Below are 11040 nucleotides of genomic sequence, written 5' to 3' on the forward strand. Positions count from 1 at the left end.
CTGCTGCATCTGTGCTGGGTCAGTAGTAGCTACGTATTGCTTTCGGGTGGATGAGGACCTTTTTCCAGTCTTATTTTGAAGCAAAGATGCGTACATCAGCAGGAATGTGGTGCAACATTGAAGTGAGACTGGTGTTCAATTTATTCAAATGTGAAATATTCTGTCTGTAAAATCAAGGAATAATGGTGATAAATAACTGTGATTGTCATTTGATTATCATTGTGGCCACAACCGTGCAGCCCAATGAGACCAGCTCATCACAGGGTAATAAAACCCACTGTGCTTTTGTGTAGACTGCGTGGAAAAGAATCCTGAGCCAAAGATGTGTTGTCTCACATGAGGCAGTTGGAACTGGAAAGTAAAATGTTATATTTAAGACTTCAGGCTATCGTCATCCAGACCACCAGGCTGGTCGGTCCCCACCTCGTGTATAAAACATGGCAGCCGGGCTGACGGTGTAAGTTCACGATCTGACTGCTTGTCAACACTCCCACTGACATTTAGTGATTCTGTCGTGCGAGCAGAGACCACAGCTGCATCTGTGTTCATTGTCCTAAAATTACACAGAGATGACTTTAGTCAGAGAAGGATGTACGAAGAATGAGCTTCTTTGTTCGCTTTAATATGTGGAAATATGACAGTTAATCTATGGTGACACACATGAATTTCTCATTTAAAGTCTCAAGTTGTCTATCTCAGCAAAAAAGAAAAAACTGTCTGGGCCACCATGACAAAGACTTCTGTAGCATTTAATGGCTTCTGGGCAGAACTTCCACAATTAGGCTAAAGTGTATGTTAGTGCTGTGAATTGCATGATACAAATAAAGTTGAATTGAATCACTATGGCGACGGTGTTCGTGGCTCTATCAGCATATGAAAAATTGCTTACTCTACTTCATTTTGATTTTTGCTAATTGATTGTTAACATTGCAAACGATCACAAAAGATGAATATTTAAACTCTGTGTCCCTGTGCCCTTCCACTAGCACTGACACAGCAGCACTTAAAAGCTGGTCTGTTGTGATGACATCCAGCGAGACGGATGCAGCGTCCTCTGTGACTGCCGGGCCGGAGAGGTGAGGGAGTGATAATTAAACTCTCTGTCTGTCTGCTGGTTAGTGACCATGCAGCAGCAGCAGAGGCATGATGACTTCTGTCCTTTACTCTGATATATTTTCTTGTGCTGGAGGGACTGGGCCATGACCCAAAGGAAGGTTGGCAGAATGCTAAAAATAGGCTGTTAATTATCCCAGAGAACATTGCATCAGCAGTTAACGGCTATGGTGATTCACCTTACCAAACCCCTGCAATGTAAAATGGTCTGACTAAAACACTGCCGGCAAGAGGGATGAAAAAAGGGTGAAAATGTTTTAGATAAGATGTGAATGCAGGATAAGGAAAAACTCTCTCCACAATAAGGAGCAGAAGATAATTGCATGTCCTGGCTGGCCAAATGGCAGCATGGCCACGACTGAACCTCTGAACTTCAAGTATGTTTTTTTGTCTTTTTTAAATAGATAAACAACATTTGGGAAATGAAGCTCTCACATCACCTGACTCAGCTTCTCTCAGACTACAGCGGCGTCATCCGTCACTTTCTTACCCTTCATCTTTGTCATTTCTCATTTTTCACTCTTCATCCTCGGCTCTTGTCTCTTTCTATTATCTGCTGTGCCTGTCTCCTTCGCCTCCTCTTCCTCTCCTCATTTAACAGAAGAGCATCCGTCACCACTTCTTCCTTCCCTGTCTTGTGTCATCTTGTCCTCGTGTTTCTATTTTAATCGCATGGTCTCTTGCTATCGCTCTCTCTTTCTTTCTCTCTCCGTTGTTTTCTCGCCGCAATCACTGCTCAGCTCGTGGTGCACATCAGGCCTCAGCTATAAAAAGAGCCTTGAGGCTGCCTTCTCTGTGTGTGTGTGTGTGTGTGTGTGTGTGTGTGTTTACTCTTTCTGTGCGTGTCCTTCACCTTGATTGCATCCCAAAAGCCCCAGAGTGTTCACCGGTGTAGGGAAGACTATGCTGGACTGACTGAACATTCCCTTTAGGTTCACCGTGGGGTTGTGTGCGTGCCGGTGTGTGCGGGGGTGCAAAGCAGGCATTCAGATAAAAGTGAGCCGTAGGACACAGGAGCTGGTGGAGGAGTGCACCCATCTGTTACTGTGCATGCACATGTAGGCCTTCCTCAGATGATTTCAGTTAGAGCTCACAACAGGTTTTGTGCATGGGTACAAATCAGCCAGAGCTGTCCAGAGTGTGAAAGAGAACAAAGTGAATCAGCGTTTGAAATGTTAACTGAACTTGAAATGGTTCCAAATCAGAGAAGCTGCATCATCTGATGACACCTCAACTCATTACAGGGCACCATGAACTGTGTTTTATGGTCAACGCAGAGGTTTTCAAACTGGAAGTATGGCTCCAGCTAACAATTATTTTCATCGTCGATTAATCTGCTGATTGTTTTCTTGAAAAACTAATTACTTGTTTGTTCTTCAAAAAGCCAGACAATTGTTAAATAAATAAACAAATCAGTGTTTTCCAAAGACGACAAATGTCTTGCTTTGTCCACAACCCAAAGATATTCAGTTGACTGTCATTGAGGAGGAAAAAAATCTGAGAATATTCACATTTAACAAGCTGCAGTCAAAGAATTTAGACTTTTATCATTAAAAAACTGCACAAACAAATTTATCGTTAATTAAAGTCGTTGATGATTAATGTAATAATCGACAACTAACTAATTGATCGTTGCAGCTCTAACTGTAAGACAAGCCTCCAGTGGGAGAGTTGTAGGGGAGGCTGCAGAAGGAGAGACATGAGATAAAGACACCGTGGTTCATGAAAGGAACGAGTAAATACTGAAGCATTGATACTGAAGCTGAACCAAAACCAACACAAGTCAACACATGGAACTGTGTCTGTGATGCCCCATCATGGAGGCAATAAAAGTACTTGAAGTAGCGATGAACGTTTTAAATCATTACCTTAAAGAACGGATGGCCATGTTAACAATCAACAAACAGTTATGAAAAATGTATGAAACACAGTCGAGGTCTTCTGCTGACGAACAGAGCAGCTTTTCAATCACTCACATTTGTTTACTGCAGCATCCGACTGCATCAGGAATCTGAAGAACAGACAAAGCCAACACAAAATACTTTTACTGTAAACTAAATTATACATAATCAGATGTTATTTAAAATTTGTTGAGCTCCAACTCCTGTCTGTTGCTATGCAACAATTAACTCTTCAAAGTCTAAAGTATTAAACACAGAAAATCAGCAAAAGCAGCAAAAGCAGCAAAAACAGCTCCCCGGCTTCACTGAAGGACACAAATCAAATGAGACTCAATGTGTTGGACGCGTCTAACAAAACAAAGTCCGACCAATTTCATCTGATGGCGGGACGCAGCCTCCAACAGCAACCTGCAATATGACTGAATGAACCTGGGTCATCACACTGGACTGGTTTAAAGTCTTATAATAAACAAGACTAACAACTTATGCACGGACTTGTTTTGTGTAGTTAACAGTAACAGAGTCCGGCTGATGGACGGCTGCTCTGCTGGAACAGATGTGTTTAAATACTGTCATACTGATGCTGTCAGTCCAGGACATCTGTCAGTGTTCACGGCCACCAATTCAACGTATTTATACTCAAAGCAGGGGAGGGCTGCTGACTTACTTAGTTGGAAACATGTCCTGCTGCTCCTTAGCAACTAGCGGTTTAGCATTAGGCCTCTATATCAGACAACTAAACAACAACTCACACTTTTCATGACATCATGCTGCGGTGTTCATCAACACAGCAGCCACACAGCACAGCCAGGCAGGTGGTGACGATTTTCTCCTCAGACGGTGATAATTTTGACTCACAATCACAATGAAAACTCATAGTCTATGTTCTAAGTACATATTTAAGCTCAACTCCGTCCATCATCTCTACACCTTAATCCTCACTAGGGTCATGGGGGGCTGGAGTTATCCCAGCTGACTCAGGGTGAAGGCAGGTTCACCTGGACAGGTAACCAGTCTATCACAGGGCTACACTTAGAGACAGACAACCAAGCACACTCACATTCACACCTACGGACAATTTACAATCACCAATTAACCTCAACATGTTTCTGGACTGTAGGAGGAATCCGGAGAACCCGGAGAGAACCCACGCTGCACGGGGAGAACATATAAAAACAAAGGATCCCAGGCATCCTAAACAGGATATGATCTTCTAGCTGTGAGGCGACAGTGCTAACCACCATGCAGCCCTAACCTCAAATCTTTTCTCATATTTCTTTATTTTGCCACACTGACGCCAAAGCAAAACCCTTTCATGTTAAGGTCTGTGTGTATAACATCACCAGTGGCTGAAAGTTACTGGAAACACAGACTCCCATGTATCCACAGGAAGAAAGGTGAGGAAAGAGAGTGCTGCTGCCTCTATCTGAGCATCCTTCTTGCAACCAGGTGACCTTAATACTGCTGACACTGTCAAATGCCACTAAATTATGTTGCGTTTCTGAAAAGAAAAAAGTACTATTCTCTATCAGCTGTACATGTAGCACGTCTCCACCTCCTTCTGTACGACACCATTCCCTCCTCATGACTTCACAGGAAGCAGCATATTTAGACTAAATAAGGACTAATTAAATCTCTGAAATGGACAGATACAAAATACCCCACATGAACCCAGCCCACTGTCTGCATCTAATTATCAACAACTTTCCCTTTCTAGTTTTCCATCTGTTAATGCCAATTATGGAAACTTCATTATCTCCAAAAATACATTTCTCACAGACAAAAGTGTTTACAGCAGATCCAAGAGACTGCATGTCTCCAGCAGAGGCCAAATTGTTAATTACTGGCCTTCAGAAATAAGAAAAATGTACAACAACAAGGATGGTACTGGGGCCCCCAGAACGTTCCTACAGTGTACTAGTGCATCTTAAAAAATCACATTGTGAAAAAGTTCATATTTTCCATCAGTTATTTATGCAACCGAACATTTAATATATTCCACACTCATTACACATAAAGTGAAATATTTCAAGCCTTTTCTTGTTCTAATGTAGATGAATATGACTTGTAGCTTATGAAAATTAGAAATCTAAGATCTCTAATAATTTGAATATTTACTAATATCAATCATTAAAAGCATTGACAATACAGAGCTACATGAACATGCTGTCTGAACTAGACCAAGAGATATGCAGAATTTATACTGTTAGTCATTTACCTGAACTCAAAATGAAATATGGAACTTTTTCACAATGTAATTTTTTGTGATGCAGTCGTATATATATGATGTGTCCACAAAAATACAGCAGCATCTTTTGAGGCCTTTAACTTCAGTAGAATGTGAAGTGTTGCAGTCTGGAAACTCAAGGTCCCATTTCTTTGCTATTTCAAAATGTCCAAATGGCACGAGAATTCGTTTCCATTCAAAATAGAGAATTCCCCAGGTGTAAAAAACTATGAAATTCAGCCGACATGTTTAATAGAAATCAGTTTTACACCCCAACGAACGCATCATTTCATGCAGCAGCATGTTTCCTGAATCCTGTCGACACCTTTTCCACATGCACACAGCAGATGACGGTTATGGACTGAGGCTAAACGCTAAAGTTCTCCACGAAGGAAAACAGTCGATGTGCACATTTATTCTCCATCCAGGAATGTCTGGAGGTCCTGAACAGGCGTCCTTCACATGACAAGCTGATGAAGGGAATGTGAAGGAGCTGACAGTCGAACAGCCGGGGAAGCTGCAGCCACAGCAGCGAGCACCCTCCCCATGTGGGCAATAAGGCAACACCTGCCACTCCTGAACGATTACCTTCCCCTTCATTGTCTCTGACCATTACCGTGGCTCCGCTATCTCCAGCACACACTCATCATTAAGTGCGGTTTGTGTGTTTCTGAGAGCAGATGCTTCTGGAAGCCGTAAGCCACACTGTCTGCTCTCAGGAGAAGCAATAAGCCAGCAATATCTTCTTCAACAACTGTATTACCAGAGGGAAGACTAGCAAGCAGCTGCTTGAGAAGTTGTAACGCTGTTGGATAATTAGACTGAGTGTCATCAAACAATGAAACCATCCTGCTGTCTGACCACACACACATCAAGCCACACACTCTCACACCAAAGGACCTTCAGTTTTACTCATCTTAAGTGCACGGCGTGTGGACAGAGCTCTGCCTGGGGGCACACACTGTCTGTCACCACAGCAGCCAGTCACATGCCACCACACATAATGTCTGGGTTTCCAATTCCTGCCGCAAGGAAAACTGCTTCCAGAACCAAACGGCCTGCTGGCCCACGATGTAGTGTTCTTGGTATCAATAGAGGTGGAAATCATGAATCACTTGGATGACAGGAATCACTTCATTCAGCTCGGCTCAACGAGTCCCGTCACTGAGCAGACCTACAGGAAACAGTTCCATCACTGGATACATGCACAGCAGCACATACATGAGCACAAAACCAGTCAGAGGCACTTCTCTATTCACACCACGGACGCTCACTAATAAACATAATACATCCTGCTTGTCTGAGCCAGACAAAAAACTACATATAAAATGAGACATGGTGGTCTGACAGAGGGCTGGACGTAACACTATTGTTACTGTTGCTGACACTCTTTGTTATCCATCATTATTAGATCCACTCTGTTGTCAGGTGTCTGGATACCTGATGTGTGCATCTGATATTCAATCTACTTTTAGTAGAGCTGCACGATATTGGAGACATTTTGTGACATTTTGTTTTTCTTCAATATGAATTGATGTATTAAAAAAATATCGACATGTTCACCAGATGACTTGAATATTGGGGAAAATGAGACATTATGAAATGATAGGGATGATTTTGAAGAGGAGAAAAATAACAATCATTTCAGAAACCTACAAAAGTTATTTTTACTCTGAAGATCCAGAGCTCTGTGTGACTGATTTAAATGGTCCGGCTAATTAGTCATGTTGACTCATGTGGTGGCAACAACTGCAAGACACTGCTGACCGCTGTTTGTAGTCAATATCATCCTTTATGAAGCAGAAGTATTTCAATAAAACCGCCTCAGGCTGCAGAATTACAACCAAAATGACAATCATGACTATTAGGATCAATATCGAGATGCTAACTACCCTGTTCATCACAATTATTCACTGATTTTACAGACAAAATACTCTTTGTGCAGTTTCACATGTAAATGAACAGAGCACTGCCTTCACCTCCATGCTGTGCTACACTCCTGCATCAACACAAATCTGCATCAAAGTCAGATTTAAAATTATCTTTACTTCAATCCAGTGCATCCAGTGAGGTCAAATTTATATTCAGTTGTACCCATAATGCCTCACTTGCTGAACATCTGCTTATAGACAGACACAACTATGAACGTTTCAGAGATGGCCCAGGCTACGAGCAGAGAGGTGACTGCAGCACAGCAGCTCACACACGTATGCAACCAAAACTTAGCTTAAACAAGGTGACATAAGGCGTCCAAATGGCTCATTTACTTAAGATTTTAGCTACAGTATTACAAAGATCTATCACACGTAACCATGAGCAGTGAGAAACAGCGTGACAGAATGTTCAGGAGTTTCATGTACATGCATCAGCTGCAAACTGCCATGAAAGCATACATCCAAAAAGTTCAGTTTCATGAACTCCAAGCGTGCTCCCTCCCTCCCTCCCTCATTCATAAACAGCCGATCAGATCCCTTGATAACGGAGCTCCTTTGCGCTCCACTGCTCTCCCCATGACTTCCATGCAGGTCTCCCAAGGCGTGCTCATCAGCAGCTGCTTGTCCCTCTCATCCCGGCTACATGCACCCACAGACCTCTCCTGGTGGACACTACAGTCGGTAGCTGCCTACACATAATCACCTTCCAAGTTTAAAACGCCCACCACCCTGCATCTCCCACCACCTCCATCTTAACTCAACGCTCCAGGCAGCCTGCTTAACGTACTGACAGGACGGACACTGAGGCCAGTGTGGGGTTACCGTCCAATAAGACCGGCCAGGCCAGCCACTAGGAACCTTAACCTCAGCGCAGTGTGGTGGCTTCACCCCCCTACCTGCTCTCTTTACTTAGTGTGTATCAAGGCCAGGTCTTTTTTTAAATCCCATTTTATATTATATTTGTGCATGCATGTGTGTGTTTCTGATTGGTTAACATCAAGATTATTACCTGTGTACCTTGACAGGTAAGCTCAATAGTTAAATTCAAAGTGAGATGGTTCAATTCAAAATTTTGAAGACAGATAATGAAATCTGATCAGTAATTATCAATACTGACCATTGCTCAGTCCTACATGTGTTTATGTGAAATACAAGCAGAGCTCCACTCATTGGTAACTATTGGATTCAGCACTGTAACTGTGGACACCAAGGACATTTCACAAGTTTCTAAAAACAGAAAGAGCTCAGTAATATGGCACTACACTCCAAAACTACATCCTCCACTACACTATGAGACTAGTTCTAATTAAAATAAAAAAAAAAGAGCGACTCTTGCAGGAGCAGACTCTCCTTGGATCTGTTCTCCTGGCTTCCACAATCCATCTTTGTAATAAACAAGCCTCAGTTTGGACATTTTCCCTCGTTTCTGAGAACACCGTGTGGGCTGCCTTCTTCTCCTTCTGCACCACACAACCATGTATAAAACATTCCCACCCTGCTCTGGACGCTCGCCCGGTTTGCTCCTTCCAGGAGGACCAGCCCCTCCGGAGCGCTGCCTCCACAACTTCTCCATCCTCCCACGCTGCTCACCGCTGAAGGGCTTCAGACAAAGCTGCGCAACAGGTTGTTCTGTCTGAGTGTGCGTGATTCTTTTTTATTATTATTATTATTATTATTTTCGTTTCGGCTTTATCTGAACTCCTTTACACCGTGTACGTGGTGTGGGCATGAGGGCAGGACTGTGCTGGGACAGGCTGCTCCAGCCCTCGGTGACAGCCTCCCCGGTGGGAGGCGGCGGTCTGTGGGGCTCTAATGGGAACTTGGAGCGGCTCTACACGGAGTTCACAGCGCTGCTATCTCATCAGGAGGGTCTGTGTGGATCGGAGCAGCCCAGGAGCTCAGCTTGTGGCGCTGAAGTTGAGCAGGAGGCTGCATGACGTCAGCCCCGCTGCGTGCCTCAGCTCCCCGCGGTTCTCCTCCGGGTCACCGCCGGCCACAGCAGAGCCCGGTGCCCGGTCCGGAGCCCCAGGTGAGGCGCACTCAGCGGAGTTGGGAGAACTTACTTGAAGGTGAGGATGCAGAGCGGTCGGTAGGACTTGTGGCTCGTGTTGTCCGCCATCCTCTTCCCCCAGAAGTCGTTGCTGAAGATGTTTCTGAGGCTGGAGCCCGGTCGGACGTCCGGGTTGTTGATGATCGCCCACACGTCGTCGTGCACCAACTCCCCGCGGACAGAGTTGCTGTAGCACAGGGCGCACAGGGCGACCAGCGCGGCGTAGCGACCCGCAGCCCACACCGCCTCCAGCCGGACAGTCAGCCGCGGCTGCTGGCGGGCTTTCTTCTCCCGTCCCGGCGCTGTCATGTCGGGCCTGGCTTCTCTCGCGGCTCCGTGGGGCAGAGGAAGAAGCTGGGGGCACCGGAGGAGACGTCCATTCCGCCTGGCAGGTAGCGGCTGTGTGCGCCTTGGACAGCGGGGACGGTGTGGATGTGTTGTGCTGCCTTCAGGTGCCGTCGGGGACTTTCAGGACCTGTGATCTCCAGTCTGTCCAGCCACAAAATGTGTTCTTTATTCGTCTTCACTGGACTTTTATTCATATTTACAAATGTCAGATTACCTTATTAAAGTTTTTATAATACGATATTTATTTACATTATATTTTATATTGTTATTTTAATTGTTATTAAACATTTTTTGTTATACAGTTTAAATAAAATTAATATATCATTGTTTTTGTTGATAATTATAAGTAATAAATAAATATATTTCAACTATTAATTTAAATACGTCGTTTCTTTCGTTAAAATGTTCTGTTTTTACATAATTTATTTTTAAACTTATTGTACCTGTTTGTTCATTCTTAGCCTTGACAACACAGATCTGATTTCAGTAGCCATTTTAATTTTCAGCTTTCAACTGCATTATTTCATGATCTGCCATGAGAGATGCCAATTTGCTTTTTTTATTTTGTTGTTGTTTGCTTGTTTGTTGTATGTCATACTAGCAAAAGCTAGCTTCTTTTTCCCTCCTTTGTTTTGAGTGTAAACGTGTGGTTAGGTGACATGCATTAGTCTAACACACTGCACAGCAAAAACACATCATAAACAAGACACAGCAGATGGAGGTCCAGCCCACACAGGCTTGGGTTGCTTTTTGTGTTAATATGTTATAAAAAGCAACAGTATTGAAACAACTGCATCAAAGCTACTTTTTAGAAAGGTAAGAAAACTCTCAATAATAGAGAAAATACGCTCAGGGATCCTCAGTAATGCTGTCTATGTGGAGCCACTGTGTGAAATATCCTAATGACACTGAACACACCATGTTGTGCAGTAGTATGAAGATTCTGAGGATGATTATTTTACGACACGCTGCTTAGTGTTTGAAAAGAAACTAAGGTGTGCAGGAGGATTTTATTATCATGCATAAATATTGGACAAACCCCCGGTTAAGCCATCAGTTTGGGATGTACGAGCTTATGTGGAGTATCTGAATGCGACATCAGCACTGAGAACCCGCCTGCAGACGCATGCGCAGAAGGACGCTGCCTCTCTCTGCTGTGGAACATCAGCAGCAGCAGATCCAATGCATCCCGGCGGAAACAGTACGAGGGCATGACTGTGAAAGCACCGCTGGAGATTTCCCGCGCACACCGAGTCCTCAGGAAGCAACGGGACCGACGGACCGACGGACGGACGGCTGCAGGAGCTGAGGACGCAGCGGAGCACAAGAGCTGCACAAACAGGACGAGCAAGAGCATGTTTGATTTCAAACTGATTCTTTTGAAATGAAGTGTTTTCCAGCCTACACACATAAGATGATGTTAAATTGTGTGATCATTATTTTACCCAGAAAAGTTCTCAGAACTCC

The 11040-nt window shown here is 43.9% G+C and overlaps 1 protein-coding gene across 1 annotated transcript in view; it reads right to left on the reverse strand.

Moving 5' to 3' along the window:
• The window catches only part of tmtc1 (transmembrane O-mannosyltransferase targeting cadherins 1), a 172917-nt gene extending 163088 nt beyond the window's left edge, over positions 1-9829 (reverse strand). Inside the window, exon 1 of the mRNA XM_008288946.1 lies at positions 9239-9829. Within this exon, the coding sequence (XP_008287168.1) occupies positions 9239-9534 (296 nt within the window). The 5' untranslated portion in view covers positions 9535-9829. The remainder of the gene's footprint in view (positions 1-9238) is intronic.
• Between the last annotated feature and the right edge of the window lie 1211 nt (positions 9830-11040).

This window comes from Stegastes partitus, unplaced genomic scaffold (assembly GCF_000690725.1).
Source record: "Stegastes partitus isolate 25-593 unplaced genomic scaffold, Stegastes_partitus-1.0.2 Scaffold583, whole genome shotgun sequence".
Lineage (NCBI taxonomy): Eukaryota > Metazoa > Chordata > Actinopteri > Pomacentridae > Stegastes > Stegastes partitus.